Here is an 18,862-nt window from a genome sequence, read left to right as displayed (position 1 = left end):
TTGCACTAAATCTGGTGTTCTTGCCCTGGCAGGCACCCCTGCTATAGCCCGTGTTGTGTACTGCTGGTAAGCCTGCTGGGGCTAGCTCTGAATGGAAGGTTTGGGAGTGGTGGATTTGGAAGCCCCTACATTGGTGTCTCCGAAAGGAGCCCCTAGGGGTGGACGTTTGGAGGGCATTCACGGCTTTGGTTGCGTCTGTGTCTCTTTCTTCTCTAGCGTTTGGTCAACCTACGGCCCAACAAGAGTTTCCATCAAAGGGCATATTGAGGACATGCTGCTGAAGTTTAGGCGTAAAGTCAGGAATGTAGAGCCATGTGTGACACTGGATCAACACACTAGTACTGACGCCCGAGCAGCATTCAGGGCACACGTAATGGTAGCATTGGAGATGGATCTATCCTCTCTGCCACTAACTCTTCCACCCTCTGCCTAAACTCTTCAGGCAGGTATTCGATAAGATCACTCCTCTTATTCCAGTGTGGTCTGTGGTACATGGAGAGTAGGCTGACAAAGTTGAAGATTCTCCGATGAGTCGTGCTGACAGACATCCTTTTCCCAACAGCATCAAGTTCTTTACTCTCTACCTGCATAGGCACATCACCAGTCTCTGAGAGTTAGCACGCTTATATGCAGGGTGGCCACTGGAGAATCTGGGATGACCTGAACCCTGATGTATTGAGGGTTTATATTTTTTATCTACCCTAAGAGTGACTCCCTTAACCCTGAATTGTTCCTTGAAATGTCTATGACTTACCACAGCATCCCCTTGAGCACGGGCAACAATTGCAATGTCCGCTGAAATGTAGATAAAGTTTCCACAAGGAAATTGTCGTCCTTATGGAGAACATGTATATCTACTTTAAGGAAAGCGGCCGCCCTATGGACGACCTCACGATGACCTGGTAATAGGGGTCAGGTCACATGGAGGTGACAACCTAGCCTGTCATCACCACGTCTGAATCCCCCAGGAAATCAATATTATGGTCATCCCACGGGTGATCAGTGCTAAACCATGTGGAATGGCATCTTATCGGAGTCACCTGGGTGAAGGGAGCTGCCATGTCCATATAAGGAGTAAGGGGAACCCTCCAATGAAAATGGCAGCTGTGAAGTGTTGGAGGTGGAGGAGTGGGTGGTGGAGGAGGAGTTGGGGGAGAGGGCCCAAATCGAATGGGATCGTGCCGCTGTCCTTGCGTATATTGTGCTTGGGCAGAAGGCTCCAAGGCAAGTTTCTCATCAAAGTAGCCGTTTGCTTGTGAGTCAAAGCCTCTATCGAGAAGCAGACAGTCTCTTGGAAATCTTGGGAAAGTGAGGGTGAACATTAGGGTGACATTTTTGTCTCTTGTCAAATTCCTTCTGAAGACACTGAAGGATAGGCTGCCCCGCATTGTTGGATCTGTGCACCATGGGTGTATTCGATACAGGTGTAAATCTAAGAATGTAATGGATCCTGAACGCTAATGGCTTGGGCACAATAGTGTTTTTGGATCCGAAGGTGCTCTGAGCACCTTCTGGAATTTTCAGAGCTGCTGTCTGCTTTGGATCAGAGACTGGCCTTGGTGCCAGCTTCGAAAGGATCTTCGGCTTCCTAAGTGCCTCAATGGGGTAGTGCTCGTGGATGGGGGGCAGCATCGGCTGTAAGGTTTTTGGTTGATGTTCATCAGTACCAGAGGGCAATGGGGCTCCTGAGGTCTGAGTCATTTTCAAAGGCAGTGCTCTGCCTTAACTTGGGGCTTTTTAGGAGGCTGGTGTGACCGAGCTTCAGCCATACTTATGCTCTACAATGAGGTCTTAATTTGAGGTCCAAAGATGTAAAGTCCCTGAGAGGCTGTAGGTCTTCAGGCTCAGAACCAGAGGAGAAGATGACCTCTTGAGCAGGTGATGGTTGGTGGAGTAGATGGCCCAAGGGCCAGGTCTCTTCACCTTCTGCAAAGCTGAGCGAGATCTGTTGCCCAAAGATGTCGGGGGTGTCAAGAAAAATCTGCATCTTGTGGTGTGGTGTGCTCACTGTCTCTCCTGCTGATAGCAAATTGTCTTCTTCTAACAGAAGGCTAGGTAGGCCTCGCACACAGTGTTATTACAATTGGTAGACAAAGATTACACACCTGTTGGTGGTCGGTCCAGGGGAACTTGGCTTCAAGGACAGTTCTGAAGGTCTCCAGTTCCATCACCCTGTGAACATTCTCTGCCGCAAAAGTTGAATGTTGTTGAGGACCAAGGGGCACGAGGCCCTGGCAAGGCCTTAGGCCCCGCAGTGTGCGGAGCCTTTGCAGATCGGTCAACAGATGGTAATTGATTAGAAAAGAAGGCAACACAAGTTGTTTTTCAGATACTGGAATGGAGGAATATATCGACTGGGCCCCAAATGGAAGTGAAGAAACTATTTGAAATACGAGCCCTCGCCGAACATGTCTGAACCAGAGGGCAGAAAAAACACAATCTAACATGGAGTGGGAGCCCATGTACATTGCCAGCTAAAGTAGAAGTTGTTATATACCTTAGAAGTTGTTATATACCTTATGACTCAAAAGACTTCTCCAAGGAAAAACAACTTGCAAATGTCCAGACCCAATACTATAGGGCAGGAGTATGCAGAGCATGTGTCTTCATAGTAACACATGCCAAGATAAAATCCTTACCTTAGAATTTCAACTTTGTGATTTGCAACACTCTTCAATTAAAGTTTCTGTGTAGTGAATGATTGAAATAAATGTTCCTATCTCTTGTATTTAAATAGCTCAGTGCTCACTAAAACCTGCAAATATTAATGATCTGACAAACATCTTCAGCCAGCAACACAGATCAGGCTAAAAACATACATCAAGTCTAGCTGTACATTCCGAAAAGTGATTTACAGTTCTGAAATTTGTCTTCTGAGACTTTTCAGGAACAAATCAAAATTCTATAAAACATTAATAACATGAGATACACTATCGAATACAGACCTGAATGATGCACGTTTGGATTTGCTGCCAGCTGTGAAGCTCCTCCATTCACAGGGGTACCCGCGGATGAAGATGGCACCTGGCCTGGCATAAAGTTCATGCTTGGTTGTCCTGCAGCAAAGCCAGGTGGTAGGCGTTTGGTCATCCCTTGACATTAAAATAACCCATTAGATATTTATGGGATGTATGTGCTTTACACAAATATTACATACTGAAAAGCTAAACATATCGTACAACACTGTAGCAATGAGAGGGATGTCCACAATAGCACACCTCTATCTGGCCTTTGTGTCCCTTCTCTGATAGGAGAGAGCACATGTATAGTTACCCTCTGCCTAAACTCATCAGGCAGATATTCGATAAGATAACTCCTCTTATTCCAGTGCGGTCTGTGGTACATGGAGAACATGCTGACAAAGTTGACGATTCTCCAATGAATTGTGCTCTGACAGCCATGCTTTTCCCAACAGCATCAAGTTCTTTACTCTCTATCTGCTGAGGAACAGCACCAGTCTCTGAGAGTTAGCACGCTTACATGCAGCGTGGCCACTGGAGAATCTGGGATGACCTGAACTCTGATGTATTGAGGTTATATATTTTTTTATCTACCCTAAAAGTGGCACCCCTAACCCTGAATTGGTCCTTAAAATGTCTGTGACTTAGCACCAAACAAATCCTAGCATTAATGGAGACACAACAAAGCAGAGATCCGAGCCACTTTCAGCATTTCAGCTTCCCTAAGTAAACTTCTTCCTATTCTTAATTTCTTCAATAAGCAGCAGTTTCTTAAATATACCAAAAAGGTGGCAAAAATGTATTATAGGCTCTTAAATGTGCTAACCCCATGTTAGAGATGCAGAACTAATGTTGAAGGTGTGCCTTAAGGATGTCCTTTCCAAATAGTGGTTGGTTACGGTGAATATCAAAGTTTTGCACATTTTTGCCAATTCTCAAAAATGGTTTGGTAGGTCATTCACAAAAGTGGTCCACTTGGGGACACTTCCCCTTGATGAAAGTTAATACAAAACATTTTTGGGGACTAGGTAGTGGTGCAGGGGACCAATGTGTACTATCAAACAAAACGTTTAAATAAATTAAAACTTTAATAATATTTGAAAAGTGATCATAGACATAGTGGTCGGAATACCCCAGCAAACCTCCCTCCCTGTGATGGCAAGTAATTGCAGTGAGTTGCAATTTGATCGCCCCCAACTTCATGACTATTGCTGTATTAGGTCAGCTTGTGATCAACTACAATTTGGAATTTTGTGAACAGACCTATTGGTACATAGTTTGTTACACCAGCTTCGCCCCAGTAGTATAAGCTTTGATGTGTTTCAGTGAACAATCTAACAGTCAAATTTAACACTTAAAGACACCACGCAAGGTGCAATCAAGCTCTAGGATACAGCTTGTCAGAAGAATGACGGGCACAGATAACAAAAGGGCTGTAAAAAACATGGTGGATTATGTGTACTTCACACATTCCAGATGTCTTGATTATGCAAAGCTCTCTGGGCCTCAGTAACAAAAATACAGTACAGAAGATAGTCAGAAATATCTAACATAAAAATCTGAACTCATCTTCGGCAAAAACGAAAAACGTACCTGTGGTATTGATCTTTGTGACAGATCTTTTACCTACCTGCAGATTTATCACCTTTGAATATTCTAGGTGCAGCCTAGACCTGGAAACTACTGGCATAGCTCTCTGCCACTGACAGGGGCGGTGGCTTTGACTCAACACCAATCACAGAATTGTAGTGATGTCACTCGAGCTGTACAGTGCCTACCTAACACATGGACAACAGTTCTCTTATGTTTTTAACCGCATTGTGCAAGGTGGGGACAAGAATATTGCCAAGAATGAAAACAGGAGCATGCAACAAACTAAACTTGAAACTTTCTATGAAGTCTTTACATTTTCGTAAGTAAAGGGAGGAGGGTAACATTTTCTTCTGATCCAAACATCTATTTGCACACTCCTCACCTTCTAATAGAATACCAAACAATCTTCTCCGTAGGAGGGAGTCTGAACAAAACATTTCACAAAGGAAAATCCTGTGGTCCTGAAAGTGCAAAGTTGCCATCCCTCTTCTCCAGACAATGGCGTTTTTTGAAGGTGTGCAAAGTTTTTCCATTGGTACACCTTTAGTGAAAACTGCAGTGGAAGACTTTACCATGGTGAATCGAGATCAGGTCACCTCAGGTGGTTCTTTCTTTGTCATATCTTAATTCAGGAGATTATTCATTGGGAGAGTGTTCTCTTTTAAACTTCCATGACTTTCGTGTTTCCTGTGTACCCAACCAAGAACTGGTTGGCAGACCCGACTGCCTTCGTGACACTAAAATAGTAGCATTCCACACACCTGGATTTCAGCCCATGCAAATTCTCCTCCTCCTTGGTAGAGTGGGGCAGAGGACGGAAAGTGGAAAAGTTAACAGACTGACCAAGATGGAATGGAGGCACCACTTTAGGCAGGAGAGATGTCTTAGTTTGCATTACGAGCTTATCAAGAAAGAAGCATGTCAAAGGTGGGCAAACACTGAAAGGATGAAGCTCAGTTACGCTACAAGCTCAGGTTGCTGCAACTAAAACAGCCTTTTACGTAAGAACCCTCAACTGGCATCTACATCAGATCTTAAATGTAGCATCCATTAAGAATGTCAACACTACATTCAGATTCTTTGAGTCTTTGAGAGAGCGTAGCTTATATAATCTATATTAGCATGAAATGTTTATGAACTAATGTGTGATAATGCCGCTTAGAAATTGTATTAATGTATTTTGCTTAAATGTGCACTTGAAATGTGACCACGGGGAGTGGCCGCCAATGTATACAGGAACTAATAGAAATGACTAATGTTGATAAAATATGATATTAAAGTATGGTTGGAGAGTCGTAGCTGAAATGCAACAGTGTAAATTAGTGTAATGTACAAGGTCGTTTAAACCGGTGAAGACAATGGAGCTACTGACTAAAAGATGTGCAAAGAATTACAGAAGGATGAAATCATATCGGACATGCTACCTCCGAAGACGTCAATTACATGGACCAATAAAATGTCTGTAAAATAATATAGGGTGAAAGATTAATTACATAAGCTGTTTTCTAATAGGGTAATGATAGTGGGGTATAACTGTAAACCAAGGAAATTTTAGGGGAATGTACTACGAAAAAGGGATAAAAACCCTTGACACGGGGAGCCATTTAGGTGGGTTAGGGAATGCTATTGATTTTATCTAGAAACTTTGGGCCTGATTCTAACTTTGGAGGACGGTGTTAAACCGTCCCAAAAGTGGCGTATATACCACCTACCGTATTACGAGTCCATTATATCCTATGGAACTCGTAATACGGTAGGTGGTATATCCGCCACTTTTGGGACGGTTTAACACCGTCCTCCAAAGTTAGAATCAGGCCCTTTGTCACTCTGTTTGGTGACTTTGCTTATTTTACTTGGAACCATCCTCTTTCTTAGATCGCCCTTTTACACTTTGCCTCCTTATGAGGGAAGTGCCCCTTTTGCCCCAGAGCTGAGTTCTGACTGGTGGTGAATCAACTGATGTCCTGACGACGAAGACTGAACCTGAGTGCTGACTTAAACCTTGGAGGGTAACTATGACAATGCAATTATGATTTGTATGTTTGCTTTTCCTTTCTAGGTACCAACTGCTTATTTTGGACAGAGACCGTAGCTACATGTTTTCCAAATTGGTGTTCTAAATTGTTTTGCATGAAGCCCAACATGCTAATGCTAATCTGTGGTTAGGACAGGGGTTCACTAAAACTGACGCAAATAGACAAATGACTGAATCTATGCTTTGTTGAACTGACGCGTTGATAACCCTTTGCTAAAGTTGGTCTATGTACACGCCGTGTTATCTTCTGATGTTTGCGATTCTTGCCTTAATGAAATCTTATCAGAGTTGCCATATCGTGACTATGCTGTTTTGTTTCTTAGTTCTGAGAGTAACACATCTACTTATAGAATTGTAACTAATAGGGAATAAAACTCATAAACTTTTACTAAACTGGTGTGGTTATTCATGACTGCAAAGTCATGGTGGTGTTTTGAGTCGATTAATGTCTTTGACTAAAGTGAAATGCATTGTGGTAATAAATACTGATGATATTATTGACATATTGATTGACATATTGATTAGCTATCTCGTCCTAAGGTGTCTCTCAACTCGGTCAAAAGATTCATTGACCTAAAACGAGTCCTAATGTGTAATGAATTATCATAAAGGGACGCGTTAGCAGTTCTGCTAGCAGAGGGACGGTTTGGCCCTTTGGGGCCCTAGGACGGAGAATTATTGTTTAGATTGTTTTTCTGAGATAATGCAAACTGGAGATATGATGTGTTTCTAAATTCCCCATGACTTTCCTGGGATCTCGGAGTCTGCCTAAATGAGTTGGGAATGTTCTCGACGTTTTAGCATGTGTGGTGTAGGATTTGTGCTTGCTCAGCTTATGCATTTTGCAGGTGATTTGTGAAGTTTGTGTGTATTTAGGCCAGGTAATGTTGTTTTAGTAGGAGTGGGTGTACTCCACAGTATGAGAGTAGGGAAGTCGGCGTACTTTATATGAGTGTGGTGCTTTGTGGTCAAAAATGATCCACGTGGTTGGTTGTTAATGTACGGACCCGTCGCGGTCTAAGACTCCGGAGTATATTGACAAGTGTAGGAGTCACTTGGGTTTATGTTGTAATTTGTGTGGTTTAAATAGGTCAATCGGGCGTGGTTGATAAGTCGAGTTTTGGTCAATTGTGTGAATGAAGCCTTCGATGGAGATCTGGCAAGTTCTATAGTGCACTAGGAAAAAACCACTGACAAGTCGAGAGTAGGATTTGGAGGTCGAATTCTGCTTGCGTATGCGGGAACTGAGAAGGAGAGAGTGGCGGGCGAGGCTTCAAGTGAAATCTCTGTAAAGTTCTGAAGCTAATGTGTACCCTTCCTGTAGTAAACCGGCAAATTTGAGTTGTTATTGGTGCTTGCAGTAATTTTGCATTAGTTTGGTGTGAATCGAGTGAGGGGCGGACAAGCCGCAAGACTTTGTCAGCTACAGTGTGTGGGAGTGTGACGTCAGTAGTGCCGCGCTGGGATAGGTCAGTTGCCGAGAGGGGTCGCGCACGGATTGGCAGCCGTCCGTGAGTGGCAATAGGTTGAGAAAGGTGGGTGAAGAGTGTCCTGGGAATTAAAGTCACTTCCTGATTAAATACAGACAAGAGAAAAAGACGCAAAAATGAATTTTATCAAAGCTTTTAGGAGCGCTCTTTAAGGAGACGCATACATTATAGCGAGTGAAGGGGAGACTGCACCGCCTGAGGGTACTCCAACTCATATAGTAATGGAGGAAAAGGGAGTCACGCCTTGCCTATGGATGAAACAGTGGCGCAAATTGACAGAAAAGGAGGGATGTTTGGCGTTTCCAGAGCACGTGACGGTCAATACGAGGATTTTAGAGAATTTAAGGTGGATGTTAAGTGTACAAAAGCCACCTCCGAGGCCAGCTCAGTACAAGGCATTAGCAGACTGGGATTTAATGGCTATTAATCAAAGACAGCAGAAATTTGAGAGGAAAATGAGAAGGGCAGAAAAGACCTTAGCTGAGGCTAGATGGGACAATGAGAGCAAAATGTGGAGAAGGGGAATAGTTGACGGACTCAAATTGTTCCCAGCAAAAACAGAGGGAGACGAAACACAGGGAAAGAAAGCCGCTTGTAAGACAGATAAAGACTCCAGTAAACCAAAAGAGACTAAGAGGTCTTGGATAGAGGAAGACGACTCAGATGACGAAGAGTTTCTCAATCAGTTGTTACATGATCGCCCGCCATCTTATGCAGTGGACGACAATGCTCCGAGCACTAGTGCGGGTCCTGGGAACCAGACGCAGGAGAAGGGAGTTACTGATACAGTACAGACTAGTGATACAGGTTTGATACAGAATGGTGTCAGTGTACCCATTGCGCCAGACATGCAGATACAGTTGCAACCTCCACCCCAGATACAGAGAATTTATCCAGATGTCCCAGTACTAGAGACTACTACGAATCTGATAGTGCCGCCTGATTCGATATATACAAAGTTGAGGTTAGTGCAGATTGAGCCAACTCCACAATTGCTGCCCCAGGCGCAGCAACAGTTGATTCCGGGGTATAGCCCAGCAGCAGGACCTCAGTTAGTACCTGCCCCAGCCTAAGTGAGTCAAGCCTTAGGAGTTACTACTCTGCGGGGTCTGGGACCAGGTCAGACAACAGCTGCTATATCATTACCGATTACTGTTGGCCCACCGGTGCCATTATATGCGCAGGGTAAGCCTGGTATGTGTGATCAGGGAGTAATGACCCAAGATGTAATAAGAGGAGGGTCCCGAGGAGCTCCCCAATTAATGGCCCCAGGAGAGCAATCAATTGAAGGACCCAGGTCCTTGTTAGACCTTAGTCCGGCCGAAATACCTTTAGAGGCAATGAGGCAGGTAAGGCTAGGTGTGCTAACTCCGCAGACCATAAGTACGAACGCTTCACAATCGCCAATGATGCATGCAGGGAATATTTCACTGCAAGGTCTTACAGTGCAACAGTTGAAAGAGTGGTTAGAAAAGACTCATGCTTCACAAACTGCCGGGGTGACCGCAGAGAAATCTGAGAGAGACAACTACCTAAACTTTGTAAGACTGGGTGTGGAAGCTGCTGAACTAGTGGAAGGGACAATAGTGGTAAACAAATTGGAATCATATACAGAAGCAGAACTGAGATATCTGTGCCCCCAAATCACTAAAGAGGTGGGTAAAGTACATCAGAGTTTGGCCAACCTGGCAGACAAATACAATATTGACATTGAGAATACTAAACATTTGAAAAGGAGTTACAGACTAGACTTCGACTCTAAAGAGTTTGATCACATGAGGTCAGCCGGAATAAAAGCGCATCTTAAAGAAATACTGCAGAGTGCGCAAATATGGGGAGCCTTAGAAAAATGGGAAGGCAGATGGGCAAAGAAAAGAGATGAGGAGAAAGGTGACAGTGCGGGATCAAGTCCAACTAAAGCTTCACCGGACACTGAGACAGTAAAGATGTTACCAATGAGAGAAACAGCTGGAGGGGTTCTAGTCCATGAACCCTGGACTAGGGGAGACATTCTGTCTTTTACAAATGATTATCCCAGGTTGAGGGAGAAGCCGATAGAGTGGTATCAGCAGACAGACAGGTTTGTGAAACTTGCGAAGTGTCTCTGGGAAGACTTGAATCCCTTGTTTGAGATCATCGTTCCACCCGACTTATGGCTTGGGTGCAAGAGAGGTGTGGACTGGCTGACCCAGGAGCTGGCAAGGGATAAGGGGACAGGAGCACCATCTGAGGAGGTGATGAAGTACTATCACAAATTGATTGAGTTTTTGAAGCAAAAGGTGTCGCCAAAAGTGACTGACTGGCAGAAAATCGACCGGACCTCACAGGAGGTTAAAGAATAGATCCATGCTTACTATGAGAGATTGTTGAAAGCATTCAAACATTACAGTGGTACTGAGACTACTGAGCCGAAAGACATGAACCATCTTGTGTTCAGATTTGTTGAAGGGCTGAGACCAGAGGTTGGCCAGATGATTAAGAATCATTTGTTTTGTTGGAAAGCGAAGCCGATTGATGAGGTGTTGCAGTATGAAAAATGTTATAGTGAATAGATTGAGCTAAAGCAGAGAATGTTAAAGGAAAAAGTGATGGTGATGCAGATAAGGGCAGCGCAGGCAGGTATGCAAGGGAATGGAATCCAGCAAATGGTACAACAGCATCCGCAAGGGAATGGCGTGTTTCAGGCGCAACCGAGAGGCCGAGGTCGAGGTTTTGTGATTCGCGGTCCAGACTTGAATACTTTTGGGGTTCCAAATGATGCGCAAGGGATGAAAAAGATGTCACCATGTCACGCGTGAGGGGGCGTGGGGCATTGGAAGCGGGAATGCGGTGCATGATGGTATCGTTCAACAAAGCACTGATGTCTGTACATTTCAAAATGTGAGGGGTCCAAAATTGAGAGGTCAAAATCAAAACGTCCAGAATAACATGGTTCAGATGCAGGGGTTACAGCCCATGCAGCAAATACAAATGCTGCATGTTCAACCAGCCCAAATGCAGCAGGTACCACAGGAGGTTCCCATGGTACCTAGACAGCAAATGCAATTATCATTGGCTCCAATGGGACAGCAACAGGTGATGCTTCCTCAGCAGGTCACAGGTCAAGTAATGAGGCAAAATAATACAGTACAGCAATTCCCATTGCGTGGTGAAGATGGAATGAATGATGAATGGTCGGATGACAGTTCTGACAGTGAAGAGTGCAGGCTTGCAGCGTCCCTAGAAGTAGATCAGAGGGGACCCTATGTCGAGGGAAAAGTGATGGGTCACAAGGTTTCATTCTTGGTCGACACAGGAGCTACACGCCCTACAGTCAGAAGTGCAGAGGTTCCGAAATTGCCACTATCAGGGCGTACCATAAGAGTTATAGGAGTAGCAAACCAGTACTTGACTAATCCGATTACTTATCCGGTTCAAGTTGAGATTGGCAACTTTCAGGGACTGCATAAGTTTGTAGTCTGCGATTCGAGTCCCGTATCCCTACTGGGAAGAGACTTACTGTGCAAGACAGAATGTTCGATTACCTGTTCTAATGATGGAATTGAGGTGCAGACAAACAGTGATGATGAGAGGGATGATGGGCAGTTTACAGAATCAGAAACAGAGACCGCAAATGAAGACTACCCTTTGATAACCCTATTCCCGATGCTTACAGTAACTGACTTGCCACCTGAGTTGCAAGGAACAGTGACAGAGAAAGTGTGGGACCTGACAGGAAAGGAAGTGGGACTGATAAAGGGAGTTGAACCGGTTAAAGTACAGGTGAAGCCGAATGCAGTGTTTCCCCAGGTGCTGCAGTATCACATGGCACAAGATGTCCTTATACAGGTGTCGCAGATAATTGCAGACTTTGTAAAGCAAGGAGTCCTGAAGGAAGTATTGAGCAGTCCATGTAATTCACCAATAATGGGTTTGAAAAAGCCTTGTTGGAAGGTTCTAACTGTGCAGGATTTGAGAAAAATAAACAAGATTGTGGTAAAATGTTGCCCCATAGTGCCAAATCCAGCAGTGATTATGTTTCAGGTTCCGTGTGATGCAGAGTGGTTCACAGTTGTAGACCTGTCACAAGCGTTCTTTTCGGTGCCTCTTCATGAGGACATCCAATTTTTATTCAGTTTCAAATTCCTGGACAAGGTGTACAGTTGGTGCAGAATTCCTCAAGAGTTTTCTGAGTCACCTTCCATCTTCAATCAGATATTGAAGAAGGACTTGGAGTCATTAGAACTGCCTTTCAGTTCGACTCTAGTGCAGTACATTGATATCTTGCTGATTGCGTCCAGAACAAAAGATCACTGCAGGTATGACACAATTGCCTTATTGAACCATATGGGAAAGAACGGACAAAGTGTCCCCAAAGAAGCTGCAGTATGGTCAGAAAGAGGTGAAATACTTAGGGCACTTGATTGAAAAGGGGTCCAGGAGAATATCAAAGGAGAGGGTGACAGTCATACTACAGATGAATCCCCCGACTACAAAGAGAGATGTCAGAATGTTTTTGGGAATGGTGGGATACTGTCGTCAGTGGATTCCCAATTTTTCGGTTATCTCTAAGCAATTGATAAAGCTGACCGGCAAAGAGACTAAGGATGAACCGTATATCATAGTTCTGTGTAAGGAAGAGCTTGAGTCATTCAAGGAATTGAGAGAGTGCATGTGTAGGGCACCAGCTTTAGGAATGCCTGATTACACGAAGCCTTTTCTACTGTTTTGTCATGAACGTGACGCTTGTTCTTTGTCTGTCTTAACACAGGTCTATGGAAGTGCAAACCGCCCTGTAGCATATTTTTCAGCTACCTTGGACCCAGTCGCAGCAGCCTTACCGGGTTGTTTGCGTGCAGTTGCAGCAGTTGGTCAGAGCCTCACACAATGTGAAGGCATAGTGATGGGACATCCCTTAACAGTAATGGTTCCGCATTCAGTTGAAATTCTGTTGACTCGAACTAAGACTCAGCACATGACAAATGCCCAACTTACCCGATATGAGACAATTATTTTGGGGTCGCCGAATGTCTCATTAAAGCGATGTACTGTATTGAACCAGACAACTCTACTTCCTGTTGAAAACTCTGAGATTAGTAATTCGGAGGAGGTGGAGCACAACTGTCTTGAGGTAACAGAACTGTGCACCAAACCCAGACCTGACATTAAAGATACGCAGTTAAAAGAAAATGACTGCATTATGTTTGTTGATGGATCATGTTTGAGAGACTCAGTCGGAATACTAAGAGCTGGATATGCTGTGTGTACAATCACCGGTATTATAGAAGCTTCCTGGCTCGAGAGAGTGTATTCCGCACAAGTGGCTGAGTTAATTGCCCTTACTAAGGCATGCCACGCAGCTGAAAATGTGAAAGTCACTATCTATACTGACAGCAGATACGGATTTGGCATTGTACATGAATTTGGCCAATTTTGGCCACAGAGGGGTTTCATGACCTCTTCTGGTTCTCCAGTTAACAATGGCGAACAGATTAAGGATTTGTTGCATGCGAATCAGTTGCCTCTTGAAATTGCCGTGGTAAAATGCAGAGCTCATGTTACGTCGCAGGACTTTGTGTCAATGGGAAACGGCTATGCAGATCAAGTCGCAAGGTTTTGCGCATAGAACTGTAGATCGTTCAAGGATCAGTGGGAATTGTTACCGCACACTGAAAATGAGACATGTCTGAACTTTTCATTAAGAGTTGTTGACACATTAGATGAGCTAAAATCACTGCAGGGTCGTGCTAGCAGGGAAGAGAAACGCTCCTGGCAGAGAATGCAATGTGTACAAAGAGCTGACGATTTGTGGGTCTCAGAGGAGGGGAAACTAGTTTTGCCAAACAGTCTTTTGTCACAGTTTGCAAGGCTCTATCATGGACAGGCACATCTTGGGAGAGACGCAATGATCAGATTATTCAAAACTGATTGGTTCAATCCGAAATTCAGACAAGCCGCAGAAGTTACCTGTCACAGGTGCATCATCTGTCAACAGATAAATGCAGGGAAAGGAACTGTGGTGACTTTGAGCCACATAGGGAGAGCTGTAGGTCCATTTAGCAAGATGCAGATGAATTTCATTGAGATGCCTGTATGTGGAGGCTTGAGGTATGTGTTGGTGATTGTGTGCGTTTTCAGTCACTGGATTGAAGCCTACCCTACACGTAGAAATGACAGTCTCACACTTGCAAAGCTGTTGCTTAGAGAGTTAATACCAAGGTTCGGTTTTCCAGTCTCTTTAGAATCAGATAGGGGCAGACATTTCGACAATGAGGTGATAAAGCTCTTGTGTGCTGCATTAGACATTGAACAGAAGCTGCATTGTAGCTACCGACCCGAAGCATCAGGACTAGTGGAACAGATGAATAGTACCTTGAAGTCGAGAATGGCAAAAATGTGTGCAGCTACCAATATGAAATGGCCAGATGCATTGCCTTTAGTGCTAATGTCAATGAGAAACACAACCGATAAGAAGACAGGACTATCTCCCCACGCGATATTGATGGGCAGAGCTATGAGGTTGCCCGCAGTACCTGCAAATGCTCTTGTGAATATCACAGATGATATGGTGTTGGACTACTGCAAAGGTTTGGCTGATGTGGTCCGCTCTTTTTCCCACCAGGTGGAGGCCAACACATTGCCACCGATCAGTGATCCAGGTCACAACCTGCAAACCGGTGACTGGGTGGTTGTCAAGAAGCAAAAGGAAGTCGTGTTTGGAGCCGCGCTGGAAGGGGCTAGATCAGGTAATACTGACAACAACCACTGCTGTGAAATGTGCAGGCGTTCCAAACTGGATACATGCTCATACAAAGAACTGATGAGGAACTTGAAGTTCCCGACTCCGCAATTCCAGAGAAGGAAGTCTCGGCCGGAGTACGGTCAAAGGGGAACGGAGACTGCAGAAGAGCCCACTGAGGACGGCCTAGTCCCTCAAACAGTAAACGAGTTAGAGAGAGGTGACGGTGAGCCTATCTCAGTAGAGGCAGCAGGAGAACCAAGTAAAGGAGAGGTTCTCCCAGAAGTAGACAGATACGGGTTAGAGCTTGAACCCGTTACAGATCCAGAGGAAGAAGGGGAAATAATAGAGGAAAGTCAAAGCACACCAGTGTCTACTGAGCCAGTTGCAGGTCCGTCAAGAGAAAACACCATAGCACAAGAGGAGGGTGCTGTTCAGCGTCCTGAAAGGCCGAGTAGGAAGAAAACGCACATAGGTGATAACTGGCCAATGAAACAAGCTGCAAGGGAAAAGATCGTCCCAGGTGAGACAACAGAGCAAGAAATTGACACAACCAGAAAGGAGGATCTGAGTGAAGGAGAATTGCAAAGTGAACGCAGACTGAAAAGAAAAAGAGTTGCAAATAGAAGGTACGCAGGTTCTGAATGGGCGTATGCAACGACATCTGAGTGGCGGCAAGAATTCTTAGCGTTTTGCTTTGATCGAGAAGTACCAGGCCAATACTACGGTACCTGAAACCACCTTAAGCAAGAGACTGTGTTAAAACTGAAATAGAAATTGAAAGTTGATAAATGAGAAAAGAGGCTTATAAATTACCAGATGTGACACTTGAACCTGAATTGACTTTGAAAAACCGAATATGACAAGCTGCTAACCTGATTTGACAAAAGGGTCCTGGGGTGAGCGAAACGCTGTAAATAAACACAGAGAGAAAGAGAGACTTTGAAAAAAAAAAAAAAAAGAGAGCTTTTAAATCGTCCTTAAAGTTTATTGTTTGCTTCGAGTTATTCTGCTATCTGATTCTTTACAGACCATGGCTTACAATAGAGGGAGTAACAAAAAGGGTAAAGTGTGTGGTTGGTTAAGTGTTATATTCGGTATTGTGTGTGCAATAATAATTGTGGGTGTGATTGTGGGAATGCCGTGGTTGGATAAGAAAGAGACTAACAATGCTTCAAAACCTGAAACTGCTACACTAACTCCATGGGAAAAGTTTGAGCAAGATACACAACACTTGCATGAGGGAACTAATTCAAAAGGGGAACTCTCCACTAATGTCTTCTATCGCTTGCTGAATGAGTATGTTGATACAATGGATGCGAGAAACTGTTGTGTGTACAAAGATTCCTTTATCAGTACAGGAGGGAGCACTTATCATAGCTTGCCATTAACTTACGGGATAAGCTGTAGTCTGCTGCTAACAAGATTCTATGATCAGGAACATGTGCAATACTTTTATTCTAATTTAGATGTGGTGTTTTCCTTTGTGCCTGTGATTGAGTTTCTGAACAAGTTAGCTAAAGAGCATAGCATAAAATTAGTTAGAGGTTTCTCTGAACCGACACTAACATTTGGGACAGCTTATGCACACCGCAACAATCTAACCTGCTTATTAACACTTGCGGAGAAAAGCTTTTTAGATCACACTGATAGACGCAAAGCACTGAAGGAAAGATTGGAAAAGGGGCTAGAGAAACGCACATATGCAAATGATTATGCTTACACTGCAATAAAGACGCAAGGCAAATTAGCTATAGATGCACTACATGTAGGTAGACTTTGTATATATAGGCCGAAATCTGATCATGAAACTTTATTTGTGGGAACGAGTGAATGTAGGCATGTGTTTTTGTTTCAGAGTAAGTGGACATTCATGTTAAATGGACAGGATCCAGCGATCCATGGGATCTATTATATATGTGGACTTAATGCTTATTACCGTCTCCCTAAGGGATGGTATGGGACATGTTATTTGAGGATAGTTTTCCCAAAGATTTACCAGATTGATGACTTAAAGCAAATACCTAAAATGTCTGAATTACAACATGCTAGACAAAAACGAGAGACAGCGGCTGCTGTCGTTGGTGACATATTTGGAGCCATAATTCTTTCAGTGGGGGTTATCTTAAACTCCATAAAGATTCAAAAGTTGTCTACTATTGTGGATAACATGCTGACAAATTTTACAGGGGCAATACTCCTGATGGATACTAAACTTGCTGCAGAAAGAGCTATGACTCTTCAAAATCAGCTTGCTTTAGACATTCTTTTAGCAAAGAGCGGCGGAGTCTGCAAGATGCTCAACGAGGGTCATTGTTGCTCATTAATACCGGATAATAGTAAAAAAGATTAGAGGTATGCTTACTAACTTAACTAGAGATAGTGCAGATTTGAAGGATTTGAAAGAACCGGGAGTTTGCAAAAATATTAGGGGGGTCTATTAATTGTTCTGATCTGTTTATTAGGTGTTTGGGGAGCATGCAAAATTAACAAAAGAATTAGAAGAAATTGGACCAACCGTAGCAAGAGGAATGAAGAACATGAAAGGGACAAGATGTTTAATGAAATTTGGGAGAGCTCACACAAAAGACAAGATGTTGAAATGCGCATTATGCGTGAAGTGAAAAATTAAAAGTGAAAGGTTGAAGGGGAAAGGTTTGTGTGATGACGAACGTCATCAGAGGAGGGACTGAGAGAGCGTAGCTTATATAATCTATATTAACATGAAATGTTTATGAACTAATGTGTGATAATGCCGCTTAGAAATTGTATTAATGTATTTTGCTTAAATGTGCACTTGAAATGTGACCACGGGGAGTGGCCGTCAATGTATACGGGAACTAACAGAAATGACTAATGTTGAAAAATATGATATTAAAGTATGGTTTTGTACTAATTATTAATGATTTTGTTATTACAGTAATGCTAAATGAACTCTGTAGGCCTTAAGTTAGCATGAGCCGAAGCTTAGCTGCTTGGCTCTCATATTAAATGTGTTTTTCTAACATGCAGTGTGCTGACTTGCAAAAGGACATGACCTCTTGTTTTTCTTCAAACTAGAAGCTGAATGTAACCATAGTGGATCCGTTCTCATGAAATTCATATTGCTTGTAGGAGGGCGCTAGCTGAAATGCAACAGTGTAAATTAGTGTAATGTACAAGGTCGTTTAAACCGGTGAAGACAATGGAGCTACTGACCAAAAGATGTGCTAAGAATTACAGAAGGATGAAATCATATCGGACGTGCTACCTCCGAAGACGCCAATTACATGGAGCAATAAAATGTCTGTAAAATAATATGGGGTGAAAGATTAATGACATAATCTGTTTTCTAATAGGGTAAAGATAGTGGGGTATAACCGTAAACCAATGAAATTTTAGGGCAACGTACTACGAAAAAGGGATAAAAACCCATGACACGGGGAGCCATTTAGGTGGGTTAGGGAATGCTATTGATTTTATCTAGAAACTTTGTCACTCTGTTTGGTGACTTTGCTGATTTTACTTAGAACCATCCTCTTTCTTAGATCGCCCTTTTACACTTTGCCTCCTTGTGAGGGAAGTGCCCCTTTTTCCCCAGAGCTGAGTTCTGACTAATGATGAATCAACTGATGTCTTGAAGACGAAGACTGAACCTGAGTGCTGACCTAAACCTTGGAGGGTAACTATGACAATGCAATTATGATTTGTCTGTTTGCTTTCCCTTTCTAGGTACCAACTGCTTATTTTTGACAGAGACCGTAGCTACATGTTTTCCAAATTGGTGTTCCAAATTGTTTTGCATGAAGCCCAACATGCTAATGCTAATCAGTGGTTAGGACAGGGGTTCACTAAAACTGACGCAAATAGACAAACAACTGAATCTATGCTTTGTTGAACTGACGCGTTGATAACCCTTTGCTAAAGTTGATCTATGTACACACCGTGTTATCATCTGATGTTTGCGATTCTTGCCTTAATGAAATCTTATCAGAGTTGCCATATCGTGACTATGCTGTTTTGTTTCTTAGTTCTGAGAGTAACACATCTACTTATAGAATTGTAACTAATAGGGAATAAAACTCAT

General features: G+C 43.4%; 1 protein-coding gene across 6 annotated transcripts in view; it reads right to left on the bottom strand.

Moving 5' to 3' along the window:
* The window catches only part of NCOA6 (nuclear receptor coactivator 6), a 535,183-nt gene that overhangs the window by 262,644 nt on the left and 253,677 nt on the right, over nt 1-18,862 (bottom strand). For all 6 annotated transcript variants that reach the window (XM_069243803.1, XM_069243799.1, XM_069243801.1 and 3 more), the window contains one exon: nt 2,946-3,092. In XM_069243803.1, the coding sequence (XP_069099904.1) occupies nt 2,946-3,092 (147 nt within the window). The remainder of the gene's footprint in view (nt 1-2,945; nt 3,093-18,862) is intronic.

The sequence above is a fragment of the Pleurodeles waltl genome, chromosome 7 (genome assembly GCF_031143425.1).
Source record: "Pleurodeles waltl isolate 20211129_DDA chromosome 7, aPleWal1.hap1.20221129, whole genome shotgun sequence".
NCBI classification, from domain to species: Eukaryota; Metazoa; Chordata; class Amphibia; order Caudata; family Salamandridae; genus Pleurodeles; species Pleurodeles waltl.
This window is presented reverse-complemented; position numbering and strand designations above follow the sequence as displayed.